Source organism: Zeus faber (assembly GCF_960531495.2).
Source record: "Zeus faber genome assembly, chromosome: 2".
Classification (NCBI taxonomy): domain Eukaryota; kingdom Metazoa; phylum Chordata; class Actinopteri; order Zeiformes; family Zeidae; genus Zeus; species Zeus faber.
The window spans coordinates 5461102-5484556 of record NC_137189.1 but is presented as its reverse complement, the minus strand read 5'-3'; the positions used below and the strand labels follow the sequence as shown (position 1 = coordinate 5484556).

Sequence of the window (23455 nt, the reverse complement as noted above, 5' to 3'; positions counted from 1 at the left end):
CAACTACAAGGCAAGAGAAGGAAAACAATACATCTGGAAGGAACAACTGTCGGATGCTAGGGGTTGCGATGGCTGTGAGGGATGAAGGATTCAATGAAATGTACAATTTGATCAAACAGCGCCCAGCAGCACAACGACCGTTGCCATGGAGACGTTTAAACCCCTGAAAATAATTGAGAATCATGTAGAGAATGTGCTGTCTCTTTTCTTGGCAACCCAAACACACACACACACACACACACACACACACACTGTAGTTTGTTATAGAATATGTGTGTGTGTGTGTGTGTGTGTGTGTGTGTGTGTGTGTGTGTGTGTGTGTGTGTGTGTGTGTGTGTGTGTGTGTGTGTGTGTGTGTGTGTGTGTGTGTGTGTGTGTGTGTGTGTGTGTGTGTGCATGAGTAGAATAGAATCTAAAGATCTAATAGTAGAACATAGTTGACCCACAACTACTGTGGATATACATATATATAGGTACTCCTCACTTAACGACCGAATTCCGTTCCGAGGACCAGGTCGATTTCACAGTGAGGGGCCGTGGCTGGTATATATAGTGTATATATTATATATAGTCTTTATAGTATTCTTTCACAGTAAGGGGGCATGGCGATTGCGAACGCTAGTGTAGTAAATACTGACAGACTGCGTGAACGAGACTGAGACTGAGAACGGTGATGAGATGTATACAGTGTATATAGTATATATAGTGTATATAGAGTATATAGTGTATATAGTATATATAGTATATATAGAGTATATAGAGTATATAGTGTATATAGTGTGTATAGTGTATATAGAGTATATCGTGTGTATAGTATACAAAGTATATATATTATATATATATATATATATATATATATATATATATATATATATATATAGCGTATATAGTATATATAGTGAATATAGTATATATAGTGAATATAGTGTATATAGTGTATATAGTATATGTAGAGTATATGTGTATATAGTGTATATAGTATATATAGTGTATATAGTGTTATTTCACGGTAAGGATGCGTGGCAATTGCGAACGCTAGTGTAGTGAATACTGACAGACTGCAGGAACAAGACTGAGACTGAGAACGGTGATGAGATGAGAGGTATACAGTGTATAAAGTATATATAGTATATATAGTGTATATAGTATATATAGTATATATAGAGTATATAGTGTAAATAGTATATATAGTGTATATATAGTATATAGTGTGTATGGTATATAAAGTATATATAGTATATATACAATGTATACAGTATATATAGTGTATATGTATATATAGTGTATATAGTGTATATAGAGTATATTGCGTATATAGTATATATAGCATATATAGTGTATATAGTATATATAGTGTAAATAGTATATATACTATATATACTATATATAGTATATAAAGGGTGATGAGATGAGATGCTTGACGCTGAGACGCCACGGTATTGTACACAGCGCAAAATAGTCTGGTCAGAGAACTGGTCGTAAGTCTGAACGGTCGTTAAACAGGTAGGGTGTTCAGTGAGGACTACCTGTATGTGTATATATATATATATATATATATATAGGAATACCTGTATATAGAGTAGTCGAGACCTTTTTACATAGTATAAGATGATATTAGACCTGTTTAGAAATGACAGCGCATGGAACATAATAACGATAGAAAGACCAATGGATCAGATATTAAAACAAAAGAACTAAAGGGAAGAGTCATTCCCTTTGACTTTCTGCTGTGGTCTGTCCCGCAGGGCTTGCCGTACACGGTGACGTCACTCCAAAGCGACGACAAACAATGGTAAGTGAGCAAGCAGATTTGTGCTCGGCTTGTATTTGAACCGGAATAAAATCTCCGTGTCCACGTCAAAACACAAAATAAGGAGTGGGGGCGGCGTAATATCTCACGTTTTCACAAAAGTTGAGGTGATTTGGTGTCATTTCTTGCGCAGTATTGGCAGAGAATAGGCGTTTTAAAGTTTGCTAGCTCATCGTTAGCTAATGCTGCGGTTACGGCTTACCCGGCTAGCAGCAATGGATTCCGAATATTTGTTGAATACAATTATTTGTTCGGGGTTTAAAGCAGTGATGTTGTTTTAAATGACTTTTCTTATTTGGATTCCAAGCAATATTTTCATGCCGATGTCGTTAGCCTGGTCTGCGATGAACCTGTAGAGCCGCTATCTAACTATTTGGGTTAACCTGAGTTAACCTGAGTCAGACGGCACGTTAGAACACCCATCCTTTTTAATATCTCTCTGAGAGAGAGAGCGTATTCTATATATTCTAACTATATCATTTTTATATATTTTTCTATTTTAGTCAATTGGGTTTAATGCATGTTGCCATATTTTTTCTATTTTTGATTCTCATTACTTTATCATTATTGCTTATTGTTTCTGCTGTAACCGTGCTATTTCCCCCCGGGGATGAATTATCTATCTATCTATCTATGAATTTGTCCATATCTGTTATGACAGGGTCAAAGTCAGAGTGGAGGCCACGGTCCAGGAGGAGGAAAGAAGGATGACAAGGTGAGAAGAACACGGAATGTGTTGGTCTCGACTATTAAGAGTTACTGATCTATCTATCTATCCAATATATTATATATATACTCAATATATATTTCTCAAAGCCAACACATTAAATGTTAAGCATATTTAATTGTGTCTACAGCCATTGACTTCACATTGGTCTTAAACAGCAGGAAGGCTTCGTAATCAATGGTGTCACTTCTTAAACATTCTCAAAAGAAACGTGCATCTCAAATGATAGTGGTGTGTATGCCTGTCGCGATTATTACTATATCGGGTTTAAACAGAACATTATTTTTATAAAAATAATGTTGTGCACAAATGTCCACATACACTGAGAGCTGCTGTCCTTGGGGACAGCTTTATGCTCATTCAATTAAAAAAAGGTTAAAAAAAAAAACAGACGCAGTGTTCTGGAACAGGCTCTGTCCGGACTCGACAGGTGTTCTGGGCTCTGCCAGCAGCACACGCACAACGCACCGCAGCCCGGGTCGGAGCAGCGGAGGGCTGCGTGGGGTTTAGTTAAATCAATTGCTAGAGGCTGGGGTGTTAAGAGAGTTATGGGGCAAGTATCCCCATTACACACGGTTTCGCTCCACACACACTTGTTTCATTCAATAAGGAGATATAATATATGTGTAAAGTGCCCTTGGGTCCCTTGAAAGGCAATATATGTAATATATTAAAGCCATTATTATTATTGACGTGTTACTCAAGCCTGAGAGTCCATTTTATTTATTATTTTGATTGTGTGGTTTTATATTATCGTGACAGGCCTAGTGGCGTGTACACAATTTTAAAGTTTACACAAGTTTAGAGATTGTAGTTCTCTGATTCTAGAATGAGTTTAGCAACTGGCTGTTCTTGAGGAAATATTCTTCTGCCACACCAATTTCACAGAACGTCTTCCGCTACATCACTGCACACTAGGAGATGCTTTCAACAAAGCAGTTTTTTTCTGATCTACTGGGCCATTTTGTTTTTAAAGTGGCTGTTCTTATATCAGCCGGTCAGGACCCCCTTTGGTGATGGAATAACAATATGTGACTTTACCTTATCTCAAATCTCCACAAAAATTAGATAGATTCACTGGGCCAATAGACAATTACACTGCACACTAAAAATCATTTGGATAGTCTGTTTCGGGCATTGCTTGGATTATACAACTGGAATAAGGCTGCAGTCATGTTCAGAGCAACATTATCAACGACAGCTAGATGTTTCCATTTATTTGGGAACATAAATGCTACTTGAAATATCTTTATCTTTTGTATATATTGTCATGTATTGTCTTTTGTATATATATTATATGTCAGACCAAATCATGCATACAATAATACACAGGATCTGATGTTAAATCCCTGGCGCTGATAATAACACCAGTGAAAATGCTACTCACGTGCATCTGAAATACACGAGCGGTGGAGAGAGGTTGGAGAGGTAAGCCTATGGAAAATCTTTCTTCATAGGGGGCGACATCGACATCTCCTACTTTCTAGAAGAACAAGTCAAAGCAGAGTGCTTGTGGTGAACAATCACACAATATTCCTTGAAGCTACAATGCTGATAAATGCTGCCTGAGTCCTTTTCTCCACGACTGCCAAGGCTATTGCCAATGGGGTTTAATCCCAGGGAAACGGGATTCACAGGAATGCCCATCCAAACCATTTGTCATTTCAGGGAAATATAATAGCGGGGAAATGGGATTGATTTTATTTTATTTTTACATTTAGAACATATTGAAATAGCTATATATTTAGAAAATATGTAGGCCTAAAGTTTTCTTTCTTAAAATATATGCATTGCAATGTTTTAGACATGTTTTTAAGTTTAAGCAACAGCTGTGTGCGCTCTGCATGTGCTGGTGGCACACTGAAAGATTATTGTAATTAATAAGCAAAGTTCAAAGTGTTTTATTTGTCAAGTGTATAGTACAACACAAGGTCATTCGGTACAATGAAATTCTTGGGGCAAGACAGGCAACAACTGCGTAGTGGGCATAAAAAGATAAAATTACAAGGCAAACATAAGGAGGAAATACTTTTATATATATATATAAAATAAGAGTAATATAAAAAAGTAAGAGTCGATATTACAAATACGGGCAAGAGGTCGCAGTGTGTGTACATAAAATAAGAAAAATAATCCTAAAACGGAAACTAAAAAAAATGGAACAGTTCTAACAGAAATAAGTCAGTCTATTGCAGATATGGATATAAATATAAAGTGAAGGAGTGCCAGTGGATATGTACATGTAGTTTAATTTAAACTTCTTGAGTCTCCTCAGGAAGAATAAACGCTTTTGGGCAGTTTTTATTGCCGCGTCCGATTGTCTGGACCAGGAGAGGTCATCACTGATGAACACACCGAGGAACTTGAAGCAGGAGACTCTCCACTTCAGCTCCATCGATGTGGATGGGGGCGTGCCCCTACCCCCCGCGCCCCCGCTGTCATTTCCTGTAGTCCACGATCATCTCTTTAGTCTTGCAGACATTGAGAGAGAGGTTGTTATCCTGGCACCATGTTGCCAAGAAGCTGACCTCCTCTCTGCAGGAAGACTCATCGTTGTTGGAGATGAGACCTAGGATGGTGGTGGTGTCTGCAAAGTTAAGGATGGTGTTGGTGCACGCATGACTGTGTAGGCCACACAGTCATGTGTGAACAGGGGGTACAGGAGGGGACTGAGTACGCAGCCCTGCGGGGCTCTGGTGCTCAGGGTCAGTGCAGTTGATGAGACGTTTTCCATTCTCACCTCATGGGGTCTGCCCCTCATGAAGTCCAGGATCCAGTTACAGTCTGATCACCCCTGGTAGGAAAGTTGATATGCTGGTGATAATTAGGCAAAACTTACCTCATATTAACCCTATTGAAGTCGCCACCAACAATAGAAGCTGCCTCAGGGTGAGCGTTCTCCAGTCCATTGATTACTCTGTAAAGGTCGACTAACAAAGGGGACAAACTTTTAAAGTTGAGAGATCCAGGTCCGGAAAGCAGTGTTTTGAAAGGACTGATATATCCGAACCCCAGCGAGAGCTAACCATAATGCAGACCCCGCCGCTTCTGCATTTACCTGACTCCGTGGTTCTGTCGTGCCGGTAGATGGAAAATCCGGCCGGAGTAACGGCAGATTCTGGCACCGTAGCGTCCAGCCAGGTTTCTGTGAACGCCAGCACACAGCAGTTTGCGATGTCCCGCTGAAAGTTAAATCGTGCGTGTAGGGGGCAGTGGCTCAGGAAGAAGAGTGTTGTCTAGCTATTGGAAGATTGCCGGTTCGATCCCTGGCTCCTCCTGTTAGCTAGATACGTCAGTTACTAGGATGGGTAAAATGCAGAGAAATATATGGCAAGAAGGTCCTGGGTTCGATTCCCGCCTGGGGCGCTGTTGGCACTGTGCTCAGGTGGGTTATCTCCCAAATAGGAGCCTTTCTGTGTGGAGTTTGCATGTTCTCCCGGTGCTCACATGGAGTTTCCTCCACACATCATCCTCTGACCAACGATGGACACTTGGTACCAGGTCCCCGGGCGCGTTGACTAATGCTGCCCACTGCTCCTGGCTGCCCCCCCCAAAGGAAGGACAAGGCAGGATGGGGAAAAATGCAGAGGCCATATTTCACTGGCCACCACCCCAAAAGAAAATACGCGCGCGTACGTGTACAAATCTTTATTTGTCACATGACCGCACTACAACACATGCATATATATATATATGCATGCATGTGTTGTAGTGCGGTCATGTGACAAATAAAGATTCGTACATTTTATTGTCCAGGGATTGAACGTTTGCCAGTAAAATGCTCGGTAGCGGCGGATTGCAGTATCTCGTCCGAGATCTGCATAGAATTCCGGCACGTTTGCCGCTTCTCTTTCTCCTCTGCCGGGGTATTGGTAAACACAGCGGCGGCAGGACAAAGAGATCACAGCACATACTCCGGTTAGTTGCGAAAAAGTCTGTATTAAGTGCTACGGGGATGGTAGCTCAGGCGGTAGAGCTGGTGGTCTAGTGATCTAAAGGTTGCTGGTTCGATCCCAGGCTCCTCCTGCTAGCATGCTGTAGTGTCCTTGAGCAAGACACTTAACCCTAATTGCTCCTGATGGCTGCGTCCGTCGGTGTTTGAACAATTGTAAGTCGCTTTGGATAAAAGCGTCTGCTAAATGACTAAATGTAAATGTAATGTTAAGTGTCGAACAGACGTCCAGGAGTGCTTGTCGTTCATATTGTAAGAGCGATAGTGCACTGCATGCAAAAATCCAAATAGAATACAAATAATAAACACAAAACTACAAGTTGAATACGGAGGCGGTGCAATGCCAACACAACGTATTGTATGTGTTTTATTTATGAATAACTCGGGTCGGATTTATTTATAATAGATTATTTAGTCAATTCTGTATAATTAAAGGCCATTTTGTTATATTTTGTTTTAGCATAGGCCTATCTCTAATGTTTTATGAGCTATTATGTTGTTGTAATGCAAGAGCTCTGTTGTAGGCCTGCTATATTCTTAAAATGTTGATTTGCATTTTGCACATGAAGCGTGACATGCAGGCCTTTGAGATTGTATTGGCTTAGATGTGCAATTGCACATTTAACTTTAAAATGCTGAAGTTAAAATAAATAAATGTTCCGTTCACTTTTGAGTGATCATTGACTTTATAAATATATCTAACTTTGCTGAGCTACGAAAGGCTCACAGTGCGCCATGTGCACCAGCAGCCTCTGAGCACTAACAGAATATGGGATCCGTCTCAGCTTAATAGAATGATTTCGTAAACACCAAATTAATTGCTTTAATGAATTTTGTTTGTTTTTACAATGAAGAGTTGTCAACTTGTTGTTTTTTCCATGAGGCTGTATTCAGCAGACATATCACAGGCAATGAACTTGGCATTTCATATTCCTCGAAGGAGTCACAGCTACAGCGAAATTCAAGCTGCATGCAAAGTTTATATTATGTTCATTCTAATGTTGATTAACATAAAAGGTGTTGTTGCATTAAGTGTTGCATGAAATATGTCCTAAGGGTTTGACAATAGCTGAAAACAAGTAAAATTCCCGGGGGAATGTGCTTCTTTTCCGGGGATAGAAAATGTCTACATTTTCTGGAAAAATATTCAACCCTAGTTACCACAGTAATGTCTGGATTCTGCTTCTCCATTTGCACATAAGCCACGTGCACGGGTGTAGTTCGGATACATTTGAGTGCTCGTTTGCTTTTATACTTGTACTTGTATTCTGTCCATAATGTCATTATGTTCCTCGCAGGACAAGAAGAAGAAGTATGAGCCTCCAATCCCCACCAGAGTCGGCAAGAAGAAGAAGAAGACCAAGGGACCGGACGCGGCGAGCAAGCTCCCATTAGGTGAGGAACTAAACAAGCAGAGGACTTTTCATCTAAGTTTTCCTTTTTATTCATACTTAAATATATGTTTCTAGGTTGTTGGGGTTTTTTTATGCAGTTTTCTTCCTAAATAGTGAATTAGATTCAGTCTGTGCCTTTTGTGATTCTCCCTCTCTGTTTCCATGGAAGCGGAGGATAGGCCATGGTTGACTGGGATCAGAATAGCAGTCTCCTTTCATGACTAGGCCACAGTGCAGTGCAGTAGTTAATTCTCTGTGGGCCTAACTGACCCCAAGCTTCAGGTGATAGTTTGCAGTTGGTTTTTTTTCATGCTTTATTGATTTGACTTCAACCCAACAGCTTCACAGAAACTTCCATTGCATGCACCACTCCTTAGAAATGAAAAGGTAATTTGAGACACTCCCTGCAGCTGCTTATAGACTATAGAGGTTTAGTAAATGCTTATTTAACAGTCTTAATTCATGGAGGATGGTGGATTAGGAAGAAATGTTCAAATTATTATTATTTTTTCTTGTAAAGTCTAATAAAAGACCTAAATAATTATTCTGGTGAGAACAGATAAATAGATTACAATGAGAGGCATATCACAAACTGTCTCCCCATAGAAATTAAGTTCCTTTTTGATTGAGTGGGGGGGGGCATTTTACTCTTCATGATGATCAAAAAGTGCACAAGTGAAACACAAATTGTAGGAAACACCTTGATTTGCATCTTGATGACTTTAAATTAAGTCTGATGAAAGTCATATTTTAAACTGGGCAGAATGTGGCATTATCCTACATTTTTTATGTTTTTCCCTGCTTATGGGTCTACTGGGTACGCAGATACCGGTAGCGGCTCCGTTGCTGTGAACTTGTAGAAATGCTCCAATTCCCAAACTTGATATCAGCGTAACGTGATGTATTTGCAGTGTGCTGTGGTCAATCTGACTTTGCAATGAATGCAATGAATATATCAATTACTGTGAAATAATACTCAAACATGGTCTTCCAAACCAGCGATATCACTCTTATTGTAGCTGAACCTTTACCTTTATATATTTGTATCTGCGTTTTGTATCTGCAATTACCTTAAACTTAACTAACCTGAAGCTCTTAACTTAATCCCTAAACTCAACAATTTGAGTTCGAAGACTAAAACATATTGTCATCTAAACTGAATAATGTCTGACCTAAACCTGACCATACAACCAAAACCAAATTCCACTCACAAACTAAAATATCAGTGTAACTGACATAAAGAGTAAGACAAAACAAACTCTAACCTTCAGGCAATGTGGAGGGCAGGAGGGAGTTTGTTGCTATGGTAACGGGAATACCAGCCACAGTATTTAGTTGTTTCCTTACCGCAATCTTCTCACTCACCCCCCACCCCCCCACAGTCACTCCTCACACCCAGTGCCGCCTGAAGCTGCTGAAGCAGGAAAGAATCAAGGACTACCTGCTGATGGAGGAGGAGTTCATCAGGAACCAGGAGCAGATGAAGCCCCTTGAGGAGAAACAAGAGGTCGGGCCCAGCTAGATGTTGCACAATGCTTGTTGAATGTCTACATCACTGCACGCTCGACAATTGAAATATTTTTCCCTGCTTCCTTAGGGGGAGAGACATAGGCATACTTAATCTCTCCCCTGAAACGGGTTGGCGCTATTACAGTTTATTTATTTCAGCTGATCGCAAGTGTTTTGCAGTATTGTTGGATTTCATAACAAATATTTCATACAAGTTTGAGCCAGTGTCATACATGCTGCAACAAACAGTGTGAATTTGGAATTTGACGTTTCCATCTGTTGAGTCGGGGAAAATGAACAGTCCTCCCAATTTTTTTGCGGATAAATGGCTCTTTGTAAGCTGGCTCTATATTATTACGCTGATAGAGACATAAAGACAATAACAGCGTTCGCAAACCATTATTTGTATGACTATTGTCAACTAAATTCCTGGATCGTGGCAGCCATAGAGCATGTAACTACCAATCCAATGTATAACATTGCAGTTTTGGGGATTCCAAAAAGGGCATTTAGGGAAATTGTTTTTAATTAATTCTTTAAAAAAAAAAGATTTCGTATACAATTTTGACTTGGTTGAGCCACTGTTCCGTTTGGGACTTTACGTTTCTGACATAAATGTTGTCTCATTTCAGCAATGGAATAAAAACCCCAAAATAAGAGATTACAGATTAGTTACTAAAACAGGAATCGGGATTTAATGTAGGAAAAAATGCCTTGTTTTAACAGAAATTATGTTGTTTTATTTAACAAACCCAAATGCAACACAACTTAACAACATTAACATAGCCATGGCAGCTTGGAATAGTGCATGCCTATGTAAGGGAAAATACATTTTATTGAAAAATTAAGTTCACTATTTACGCTTATTTGGTGATGCGAATGACTCAACTTCAAGGTATAAGTCATGATGTCATTGTGCATTTTATTTTTATTTTCTTACACCAAGGTGGTTAAGCTTATTTGATAAAACAGGTGCTTGACACCCTCTGAATCCAGCTCTGAATCTCTTGCTCTTTTTCCCCAGGAGGAGAGGTCTAAGGTGGACGATCTGCGCGGGACCCCCATGTCCGTGGGAACCTTGGAGGAGATCATCGACGACAACCACGCCATCGTCTCCACCTCAGTGGGCTCCGAGCACTATGTCAGCATCTTGTCCTTCGTGGACAAAGACCTGTTGGAGCCGGGCTGCTCCGTCCTGCTCAACCACAAGGTGAGATGGTGGATGCTTTGACCAGGAGATATTCTCCAAGTCTTACTACTGTGCTTAGATTTTGTGATGCCCTAATTTGTAGTATAAATAAATAAGAAATTACCAAATGGATGAAGTAAGGTCTGAAATATAAGAGGGGGTTTGTTTGTTAATAAAAAATATATATTGTTTTGTTATCAAACATTACATTACAATATAGTTAAACACTGAGTAATGGTGTATTATTATTATTTTTATTTTTGGGGGGGAGATTCTGTCGCTAAGTTGAATTGCTTACTGTTATCCTGTTTGTGTGTCCTGAAGGTGCATGCTGTTATCGGTGTGCTGATGGATGACACTGACCCTTTGGTGACGGTGATGAAAGTAGAAAAAGCCCCTCAAGAAACCTATGCAGACATTGGAGGATTGGACAACCAGATCCAGGAGATCAAGGTCCATCACAGCAAACATACACCCCGTACAGTTTTAACAAGCATTTGGCATCTTGATAATCTCTGCTAAAATAATTGCTGTTTTTTTTGTGCCAAGTGTTTATAAAAGTGATTCTACAGAGCTGAAGAAAATTACATTACATACATTAAATGCCTTAAAAAATGCAGGTTGTCAGTCATTGTTTTGTATGTGTACGTGTAATGAAATATGTGTCCATTACGGTGTATTGTTGCAAGGTATATTGTGATTGCAGCATACATTACTTTAAAACACATAGCAAGACATTAATAACTTAAAAACTGAAGCTTTAAAAAATATTTTAGTTTATATATGTTTGCGTTGCTGTTGTTTTCTATACATTGAGTCTAATTGACTCAATATTTTAACATCGTACCGTGTGTAGGAGTCTGTCGAGCTGCCTCTCACACATCCAGAGTATTATGAAGAGATGGGCATCAAACCTCCCAAAGGAGTCATCCTGTACGGTCCGCCTGGAACAGGTGAGTGTGTTCATGCCGGTAGCTTTTTCATCTGACAAAACAAGTTAAATATTTGACAGTATTATTTTTATGTTTTTATGAACAGCCAGAAGAGAAAAATAACCGATTCCAAAATGTGATATCAATAATCAGTCGTTATCCCAGATCGTAGCCCCTCATTAAATGGATATAAAAAAAAAGAATGAACTACGTTCTTTTCAGGAAGAATTTAATAGAGCAATTTTACATAGTCGAACCTTTTTAATTTCCGATTCTGCCCCATCAGTATAGCACCTCTTTTCCAACCATTCCAACAAATTAGCGTGCGACCGTACAGGTTTGACAGCTTTGGCAAATTCCATTCGCCCCCTAGAGACCTTTTTAAAGGGCACTGCGCCAGGAAGGATGAAACATATTATTATTTTTTGCCTACCCAGCGCAGCCTCTGGGTCGCAGATAAGAGCTTTCTGTAGTTTGAAAGGGTTCCACCTAACGTGTCCTCTAATATGATTCAACACACTTGCAGGTTTAGGTTCTGAGTAGCGTCCTCCATCAAATTAGCCGGTGTTAAACGTGTGGCATATTAACACAATGAGGACACGAAGCCAGGCGATCTGATCAGCGAGCGAAATGCTCCATCTGTTCTGGTAATTCCAATAGTGGTTGCTATGCCAACACTTGTGGTAATACACAGAGCTAATTAGCGACCTTTTTCCCCATTTCCATATATGCACACTCCTATTAAAATTGAACTTGGGATGGTACATCTGACAGCAGCCTTTTACAAAAGCCGCACAACCTTTGAGGACGGACTTATCTATGTGAGCTTTGGTGTTTCCTTTATTTTCTTTGAAGCTGCCTAAGCATGTTGCCGATAAAGAGTCCTGTCATGGGTATTACTGCTCTGATGGGGATATTTTATCTCATGCAGGCGTATCAAGTTGTTTTTGATTTTTATATCGTTGGAAGCCTGAGTTCATTCGTAATGGCATGATAAACAAAAGGCAAAAGTTGGTTTGTTCAGATACGGATATTTTTTAGGAATGAAAACATGTTGTCACTAAATGTTTATGAAATGTTTGTTCTTTCAAAAGTTGTAAGTATTTATTTATTACACTTATTTTTGAATAATTGGGAATTAACTTGAGTGATTAGCACCTTCGCAAATTTTTTTGCTCCGGTGCAAGGCAGTTTTGTACAACTTATTGCAGTCAGCTGAAGCTAATTTTTTCAATACTAGATCAATCATTATTTCATTATCAATTTCTTTAGGTCTAAATACAAATGCTTATATAACCATCAGATTGCATCATACTTAAACAATAATGACACCTCTGCGGGTTGCGCTGGGACTTTTGAGATCCCATGAATATTCATCTTGAAAAACATCAGTTCTGACATGGAAATGGATTTTAGTCTGGAAACAACGCCTGACTTTGTCTCGATTTTTCTCGGTTCCAGGTAAGACTCTGCTCGCCAAAGCGGTGGCAAATCAGACATCGGCCACATTCCTGCGCGTGGTGGGCTCGGAGCTGATCCAGAAGTATCTCGGGGATGGACCCAAACTGGTGCGAGAGCTCTTCAGGGTGGCAGAGGAACACGCACCTTCAATTGTCTTCATAGATGAGATCGACGCCATAGGGACTAAAAGGTAGAGTGGTGCTGCTTGTTATGGATAGATATTAGTGGTTGCCCCATATGGATTTTTCAATGACAGATATTCGGAGAGCTGGGTGGCCAATGTCATGTAGTTATTATTTTTTTTTCATCTGATAAAAAACAACAATTTAATAATAACAAATGAGACACAAGAATGCTGAACTTAAATTAACATTTATTTAACACTAATGTTATTGTCTCAATTGTCTCTGCAGTGCACTTATTTTAAATAAAAAATGTATCAACTAAATAAATGTCCACAGGTAATCAAAGACCTAAACTTTCTAAAAAATAAACTTATGAATGGAAAATGAACAAATATATAAAATATAAAATAAATATGATAAATATATATGATAATAAACGCCGTCATATTAAAGTCTGGTCTGGAAATAGTCTCCGCGTTACAGAAGTGCAGGATATATTATTGACAAGTAATAAATTAAGTCCCATAGCATTGGGGAGATGGCGTGATGCTGCACGGGACAGTGGGGACATAGGGTTTTTGTTAGTAATGGGATGGAACAGGACCGTCCCTTAACTCTGTTGTGTTTAAAAACTTGCTGTCTGGTGGAGGGGAAAAAAAACTCCACTCGAATTCTCTGAGTTAAGTTTACATTTTGCCTTTCAAAGGCGGTCGCGGAGGCTCTGCGCTTGCCTTCTTTAATGAGCTAACCATAACAAACCAGAGCGAATGAGACAAGTGAAGACAGCACTGTGAGTGAGAGGAGGCGGGGCTATGTTGGTGCTGCAGCAGCTTGTGCTTCAACTCGCTGTCAGAGAGAAGAGAGAGTGAGGAAGCAGCTACTACCTGTATATTGATAGTGCAGAAAATGGGCATTGAAACCGTTCCACATATGTCACTCATAATTATTTTACTTTGCTGTAATGTTTATAGACAATTCTCACGAACTCTTTGTAACATAGGTTTTGATTGCTCATAATGCAGTGCCACTATAAATCGGTAATACTGTGTCGTCCTGGTGTCTGCAAGAGACAGCGTTGGCATCCTGCACACCTCTGCAGAGTGCCAATGTCTTACCATGTGGTGTTGACGGGTCACAGCAGATGACTTGGTGTTGAATTCGATAATTGGGAACCTGTTAGTGACAGAAAGAGTTTTTAGGGCACGATTTCAGAGGTCTATTAAAAACAATACTTGCATAGTTTAGAAAATTGGATATAACAGCGATAGTAAGTACAGTTCCAATGTTCCTCACCTTGATATTAGCCCATTTAGTGTCTCTTGCATACTACACATTATTTATATATATATATATATATATATGAGGTAACTTAAAGAGTCATTTACGTCATAGCAGGTAATGACTCGGTAGTTTTAGGCCTACAATGGTCTTACTCTGTGTATGTGGTCCTCTGGAGGGAAGAGAGGGTTGTAATAGTATTTAAATGTAATCCTTATAAACTGTTATATGGAAAAATGGCGATGTAAGTTACTTTGTCTGACTATGCAACCTGTGGCTTTGAAGCGTCATTCACCCGCCACGTTAAAGTATGATTTATAAACATATCAGATTTAAAGAGTGAACTTAACACTCTCAGCCTAGTAAGACCTGAGGTGCCATCCCACGTGTTCTAGGTACGACTCTAACTCCGGTGGGGAGAGGGAGATCCAGAGGACGATGCTAGAGCTACTCAACCAGCTCGACGGCTTCGATTCCAGAGGAGATGTCAAGGTGATCATGGCCACCAACCGGATAGAGACCCTCGACCCAGCGCTCATCAGACCTGGTCAGTAACTCACATCTCCTCCTCCGTTCCATGTCTCACTCGATCCCTCTTCCTCCTTCATCACCATCTCGCTGACATTGGGCAAACGGCTGCATTTCTCCTCTTGGTGTACATGCACGGTGTACACGAGAGCTCTCGCCTGCTGTAGATTAACGGTTGTGAGAAACCTGTCTTTTTTTTATTCCTGGGCACAGATTTTTTTATTTTCTTTCATATAGCATAATAAAATTGAAAATTTTTAAAAAGTGAGTGCTATCAGGCAGAGTCTGAAATGATCCTCCTGAGCTGCTCAGATGGTACGTGGGACACCGCAGTTGTCTACAGAGCACAAGGATATCTGAACCAGGTCTATTTTTCATTGATTCTGTGGTAATGGCACCTTTTTGGTACAAAATGATGTCAGGGGAAGAATACATTGAAGAGTTGAGGTTAATATTCCATCCTGATGAAGTAAGGGTGGTCGGGTGTTGACTTGTATCGTAACACAATGAGCCATTTTAACCCAAAAGAGAAGCTGAAGGTAGTGACTGAAAACAGAACAAGTTGCTCCAGGGAAACATTGCTTCCTTGCACTCCTCTACAACGCCTCATTCTTCCCCCTCGGTCTCTGCTCTTCAGGGAGGATTGACCGTAAGATTGAATTTCCTCTGCCGGACGAGAAGACCAAGCGAAGGATCTTCCAAATACACACCAGCCGCATGACGGTGGCCGACGACGTCACCCTTGACGACCTCATCCTGGCCAAGGATGACCTGTCAGGAGCCGACATCAAGGTACTGATTGTCTGAGCAGGAAAACTGTTATTCGAGTGAAATGGAACTCAGAATTGTTCCCAATTAAAACAACCTCTTCCAAATGTAAAGTTTTTAGGAGTCACTCGTCTAAATGCGACGTGTGTAAAGGTGAAGGGAAGTCGGGAACACATTTTATTTACTCCATGCCAGCAGAGAGGCCTCTCCTAGTCTAGGTTTGCGCTGTGATTACTTTGCTTACAAGGTGTCCACAGGAACTTAAAGATTTCTTAAAATGTATTTCCATAGTTTTACATTTGAATTTATAGGCCTTAATTTCAACAAATGTATCTTGGCTGATTCATCCATACATTAATTTTTGTCCAAACTAGTCCGTTATTCTGCATCAGAGTCAAACCTAATACTTTCCTCCATACTTACCTGTAGATTAACCCAGAGTCACTTCATAGGGAGAAATCTAAGAAAATCCTTGTACTTGCCTGTCTGGGGTTCTATGGAAAACATTTCATGGAATAAGTTACCCTTTTTCTACCTAATCCAAAAATCTGTTTGAAATATATATAAACATCTTTTAAAATGTTTCTTATAAAGCGTAACATTTAACCCTGGGAAACCTGGAGACACCCTTAAGAGGTACCAAGACACGTTTTCTTGTGTATTCTGGATCTAAACACACCATTAAACACAAATTAAAACTACTTAAATAATGTGCACAAGTTAAATCAAGACTCAAACACGCTCCGTCATCACAGCTCAACGTGTCTCTAGCACCTCCGTGTGGTGTTTTCTGGAACAACACAATTTTGCAGCGATAGTTTGACCCAGTTTACATCTATTAGTTAGCCATTTTGCCCTGTTTTGATTGGTTGACCCTTATAAACTCATACAGTTGAATTTTCAATGACATTAGTTGGTTTTGGATAGGTTCAGCTTTAGCTGTTGAACATTATTTATATATATATATATTTACATATACACACACACACACACACACACACACACACACAGTGATTCCGGAAAGTATTCACACCCCTTCACTTTCCCCACATTTTGTTATGTTACAGCCTTATTCCAAAATGGATTGAATTCATTTTTTTCCCTCATCAATATACACACAATATCCCATAATGACAAAGTGAAAAAGGTTTTTTAGAAAATTTTGCAAATGTATTAAAAATAAAAAACTGAAATATCGCATGTACATATGTATTCACACCCTTTGTTATGACACTCAAAATTGAGCTAGGTGTATCCTGTTTCCACTGATCATCCTTGAGATGTTTCTACAGCTTGATTGGAGTCCACCTGTAGTAAATTCAATTGATTGGACATGATTTGGAAAGCACACATTCTCTGTAAGGTCCCACCGTTGACAGTGCATGGCAAAGCCGAAACCAAGCCATAAAGTCAAAGGAATTGTCTGTAGACCTCCGAGACAGGATTGTATTGAGGCACAGATCTGGAGAAGGGTTCAAAAAAATTTCTGCAGCATTGAAGGTCCCAAAGAGCACATGTGGTCTCCATCATTTTTAAATGGAAGAAGTCTGGAACCACCAGCACTCTTCCTAGAGCTAGCCGCCCAGCCAAACTGAGCAATCGGGGGAGAAAGGTCTTGGTCAGGGAGGTGACCAAGAACCTGATGGTCACTCTGACAGAGCTCCAGCGTTCCTCTGTGGAGATGGGAGAACCTTCCAGAAGGACAACCATCTCTGCAGCACTCCACCAATCAGGCCGTTGTGGTAGAGTGACCAGACAGAAGCCTCTACTCAGTAAAAGGCACATGACAGCCCGCTTGGAGTTTGCCAGAAGGCACCTAAAGAACTCTCAGACCATGAGAAACAAGATTCTCTGGTCTGATGAAACCAAGATTGAACTCTTTGGCCTGAATGTCAAGTGTCACGTCTGGAGGAAACCGGGCACCTCTCATCACCTGGTTAATACCATCCCTACGCTGAAGCATGGCGGTGGCAGCATCATGCTGTGGAGATGTTTTTCAGCGGCAGGAACTGGGAGACGAGTCAGGATCGAGGGAAAGATGAACGGAACAATGCACAGAGAGATCCTTGATGAAAACCTGCTCCAGAGAACTCAGGACCTCAGACTGGGGCGAAGGTTTACCTTCCAACAGGACAAAGACCCCAAGCACACAGCCAAGACAACGAAGGAGTGGCTTCGGGACAAGTCTGTGAATTTCCTTGAGTGGCCCAGCCAGAGCCCAGACTTGAACCCGATTGAACATCTCTGCAAAGACCTGAAAATAGCTGTACAGCGATGCTCCCCATCTAACCTGACAGAGCTTGAGAGGATCTGCAGGAAGAATGGGAGAAATACCCCAAATACAGGTGTGCCAAGCTTGGAGCATTATTCCAGAGAAGACTGGAGGCTGTCATCACTGCAAAGGTGCTTCAACAAAGTACTGAGTAAAGGGTGTGAATACATATGTACATGCAATATTTTTTTGAGATGGGCAGAAAGATCTCCTGCTACTCCTCATTCATGACTTTCCATAACCACAAACCAGCATTGTTTGCGTACCCTAAACTGAATGGTCGGGTGAGATTTTGTGAGGGGAGGTAATTTGAATTGAATAACAGGCAGTAATGGACGGGCCTTTTTTGTTAAATTTGACATTTTTTGAATGTGCACGTCTACATCCATTTAGGTTTTGTTTCAATTTGGGTGAGACATTACATATCTTCTCTGGAAGTACAGTTCAATGGTGTAAATATCACCTGCGGCCCTAAATACATGTATAAAACAAATGTATTTATCAGCAACAGAGGAGAATGGAATTATATTTTAATCCTAAAATGCAATAAAGAAATAATAATTTTATGTTGGGTAATTTTTGACCCGACATGCATTTTCAGGTGGGTCAATATACCTATGCATTCTAGGGTAAAATTCAAAAATAAATAATGTATGACATTATTATTAATGTGTGAGATTTACTGCACCTAAAAAGGAGAATAATGACTTAAAATAAATTTTTCACATGGGACATTAATACTTTTAATCAATGTTTTGTTTTTGGTTTTTTTTTAAGATTTGTCTCTTCCCTGCAGCCCCGGCGTTGGGAGAGTTGAATAAAATCAAATGATCAACAGATCCGTTGTTGTTTCCCGGTTTTACTCACCATTGCAACCAGCATTGCAGTTGTTCATGCTGCATATTTTTGCGAGCGACGGCCATTAACTCACTCACTCTTCCTCGACCCCCCTGTCCTCTTCCAGGCCATCTGCACAGAGGCCGGCCTCATGGCTCTGCGAGAGCGCCGCATGAAGGTCACCAACGAGGACTTTAAGAAGTCCAAGGAGAACGTCCTGTACAAGAAGCAGGAGGGGACGCCGGAGGGGCTCTACCTCTAGACCCCCACCCCTCTCAGAGAGAGAGAGAGAGAGAGAGAGCGGGAGGGAGGGAGGGAGGGGGCGGCTCGTTTTATTGGCCGTCTTCTCGGTTCCTCAGAGAGAGTTTTGATATATTTTGTGCATGTTTTGTCCGCTCCCCCAAACACGCTTTGTTGTTACCGTTATGTGATATGACAATAAATAGATAAATACATAAATAAAAACAAAATGGGGGAAAAAACAAACTGGCTCTTTAGTGATTTTAGAGAATTCTGCTTCAGTCTGCACCCTGTTAGATGAGTTAATATGGGTTGTTTTTTTGGTTAATAACCTTAAATAAGTAATTACATTAATTCTTCAATTATTCAGAATTCAAAATTAAATGAATCCAGTAACCGTTCTGTCCTGCAATCTCTAGCCTTCACACGCAAATACACACAGATTGAACTTGAACGTGCATACAGTATATACTCCACACACACACACACACTACACTTCTGTTGTCCATTTTTGGTGAGTCTGTGCGAATTGTAGCCCCATTTTACTGTTCTTAGCTGACAGGAGTGGCACCCGGTGTGGTCTTCTGCCGCTGTAGCCCATCTGCTTCAAGGTTCCGAGTGTTGTGCGTTCAGAGATGGTCTTCTGCGTACCTTGGTTGTAACGAGTGGTTATTTGAGTTACTGTTGCCTTTCTATCATCTCCAACCAGTCTGCCCATTCTCCTCTGACATCAACAAGCCATTTTTCAACAAGCCCACACAACTGCCGCTCACTGGACATTTTCTCTTTTTCGGACCATTCTCTGTAAACCCTAGAGATGGTTGTGTGTGAAAATCCCCGTAGGTCAGCAGTTTCTGAAATACTCAGACCAGCCCGTCTGGCACCAATAATCGTGCCACGTTCAAAGTCACTTAAATGCCCTTTCTTCCCCATACTGATGCTCGGTTTGAACTTCAGCAAGTCATCCTCACCATGTCTACATGCCTAAATGCAATGAGTTGCTGCCATGTGATTGGCTGATTGGCTATTTGTGTTAACAAGCAATTGAACAGGTGTACCTAATAAAGTGGCCGGTAAGTTTATATACCCTCCACACACACTCACAGTAGGTCTATATACTGCCCCACACGCACGCACACAGTATATACCCTCCATACACACATACAGTAGGCCTATATACCCTCCACACACAGTAGACCTATATACCCTCTCCACACACACAGTAGGCCTATACCCGCCGTAGACATACATTATATATTATCCATAAACACACATACATACAATCGGCCTGATTACCCTCCACCCACACACAGTATACCCTCCATACACACACACGCTTTAAAAGATCTACAAGACAAAATAATAAAGACCTGAGGATGGTCACTCATATACTGAAATGAATAACCTCCAAAGAACAACTCTTGTTATCACTAACGTATTTTAAATACCAAGGACGCGCTGGACAGCGGCTGCATGGGCATCTTTGTGAACACAAAAGAATAAAAACAGGAACAGGAATAAAAACTTTGCCAAGATGCAGAATATCATCAAATTGCTTCATTGATGTGGGCGGGCCTCAGGGAGTGAGGAGCTGCGGCGCGTGGTCGTGTTGACAAATGGAGCGAGGGCATTCCAAGGCTCCATGTCACCCTCTTCTTCCAGGGCGGCCCCTTGAGTCGTCCTCGGTGAGAAGGGGCTGTGCTTTTGACACGTGGAGCCAAACGCAACATTTAATTAAATTCCTCTTGACGCGGAGCCGTGTGTGGGAGTCGCTGCTCAGCAGAAAGAGGCGCCGTGCGGCCAGGCATCCCGCCGAGGAGGGGATGCGGCTGCCGCAGCCCCGCCTCACTTGGCCTCTCCCCTTATTACATCAGTCACGGCCTTCAGCTGTAACTCACACATTACAGCACGTTCAGCAAATGGGGGGGGGGGGGCACTTCATTTGAGAAAAGCGTGCTGCGTCTGGGAGGCTGTGTGTGTGTGTGTGTGTGTGTGTGTTCTCTGAGGCATTTGCCCTGTCAGCTCAGGGAAAACGTCGCTCCGTTTTTTTTGTCAGCCGCCCCCGCCAGCGCGCAGACATCGCCGTGACGGGGCTGACCGCGTTGCTGGCATTCTCTGAAATGTCACATTGGTGTTATTATTCATTCATGTGTTGGGATTGTGGAAGAAAAAAAATAAAGAACAAACGGATGCATCATTTACAAGGCTGCATAGATTCTCTTAACAAAGCTGGAGTGTCGTGAGTCCTCCCTGATCTCCCAGTATTTACCTTTGTTCTCATGTTTTATTTTCATCTGGTCATTTCCTCATGCCATGTCCTTTCAGATCTGCACACTCCCTTTTGCTTTGCTGTCCCTCCTTTCTGTCCCTTATGGTTTCCCCCGCCTGCAGCTCATTCCCTCATTAGTCCCTCAGTCTTTCTGCACTTGTACCTGGTTCCTGCATCTTCCGTCCGAACCTCTGCCTGATTCCCTGGGCCCCGTTCTCTACCTGTTCCCTGCCGGATAAGTTTGCCCCCTGCCTGTTTTTTGGAATAAACCTTGTGGACTTTGACTTCCGACGTGGTCGTTTTTTGTGCCGTGCTTATGGGTTCACATCTGTTCTGAGTCGGTGAGTGTGACATGGAGTTGCATGAGGGATGGTACTATATGATGCTCAGGGTGTTTGTTTACAATGCCATTTATCAGAAGGGTAATTGGCAAAGCTAATTTACTGCAATTACACAGGGATTATCAAAAGATACAGTAGGCCGAGAATCAAGGGAGAAGATGAGATAAGGGAATGAAACAAATCAGTGTCAATGGCGTCAATTTGGATAAACTCAAGTCGCGCGCCCCGACATTCGTCAATGGAGGCTTGACATGGACTTGGCAGCTTGGGAAACGATAGGAGTGAACCCCTGAGAGACGACGGATGCTGCAGCCGCCCCGGAGACCTGGAGGACAGGATCGATCCGGACACAACCTAATTTCTTGTCGTTGTCTCATGGCCGCGGCCTGTTAGTTCGGGAACAGGCGTGTGACTGAAATGTCATCAGCCCGCTGTGCCCTAGAGCAAGGCACTCAACCCTGACGAGTGCCAGTGAACACGGTGCCACTCACAAGATTCCACCAGCAACCTTAATCTTTTTTTTTTAGGTCTATATATTCTAATTTAATAATCTATATATTTTATTTCAATGTATAAAAATCTAATTGAATTGGAAAGTTTATTTATTTATTTATATTTATATATATATATATATATATATATCTCTCATATATTTTTATAGGTATATTTAAGAGTCGCAGGGGGACTGGCAGAGATTCAGGTGACCCAAAAGTTAATGTTCCCCTTAAGAGGAGGAAACAGTGTCCAAAAGAATAAAACCATGCCAAGGACAAGAGACTTCAACCCGTGCGTGTGCGTGTGCGAGTGTAGTTTAAAAAGGGCGTAACACCCACCAGGCACCAGCATTTGTAGGACACTGGGATCGTCGGGACACATTTACTGTCCTCATCGTCTCATAGTTAATCCCATAATTTTGTCCTCACAATTTAGTGTCCTCATAAAAATAGGTTTAATGGAGTTTTACATGTTTTAATATATTTTTAATATATCTCCTGAGTTGCCCTCACGACTAAAAACTGGTATAGTGCTGTTTTAAATGTGCATAATTCCAACTAATCTTGAGTTTAATGTTTATTTTCTCTAGATGACTCTAAGCAGTGTGTGTCTGTGTCTGTGTGTGTCTGTGTGTGTGTGTGTGTGTGTGTGTGTGTGTGTGTGTGTGTGTGTGTGTGTGTGTGTCTCATTGATGTCCTTAACTCCATACATTTCAAACACTGTAATAACTGCCATCCATGCTCGTCCCAGGCGCATTCTCAGCATCAGCCACTAGGTGCCGCTGTCGTTAACAATCCCCGCTTTAAGGATTGTGCGTGTAGATCGCTTTACTATTATATCACTGCCACGCCGCTCTATTTAATGTTGCGTTGTCTTTTTAATTATTATTATTATCATTATTATTATTATTATTATTATTATTATTATTGTTATTTTTATTTCTGTTATTGTTATTACTGTCCTCTCGGGCAAATGAATGACCACTAACCAATGGCAAGTCTTGCACTCCCCGCTGAACCTATGATAATAATAATAAAAAAAACTTGCATTTCGCGTCGTTTTCAGACACGAAAACGGTACAAGCACAGGGCGAATAAAAAGGATGATCATAAATAATATCGATTGACACGTTCATTATCAGCTATTTCATAATTACATTTATTGTATTTCCGTCGAGTGCCGCTGCCTGGTGCAATGCAGGTCCCACGTAGCAAATCGCCGCCGCCGACACACGGAGTATAATATTGCGGCTCCGCAGCGGCCAATCAGCAGCACTGTCTCATCGAGACCGCAAGTTCTCCAGAGTCAACCCGGCAACGTGTATACGA

General features: G+C 41.1%; 1 protein-coding gene across 1 annotated transcript; it reads left to right on the top strand.

Annotated features, from left to right (window-relative positions):
• The first annotated feature begins 1783 nt into the window (after window positions 1-1783).
• Window positions 1784-19082, top strand: LOC307248196 (26S proteasome regulatory subunit 4). Its single transcript, XM_080024481.1, has 11 exons — window positions 1784-1792; window positions 2472-2525; window positions 7788-7884; window positions 9266-9390; window positions 10417-10602; window positions 10906-11034; window positions 11438-11534; window positions 12975-13164; window positions 14773-14924; window positions 15543-15697; window positions 18910-19082. Exons 1-11 carry the CDS (start codon window positions 1790-1792, stop codon window positions 19042-19044), a joined length of 1323 nt encoding a protein of 440 aa, XP_079880607.1. The 5' UTR covers window positions 1784-1789; the 3' UTR covers window positions 19045-19082.
• The last annotated feature ends 4373 nt before the right edge of the window (window positions 19083-23455 follow it).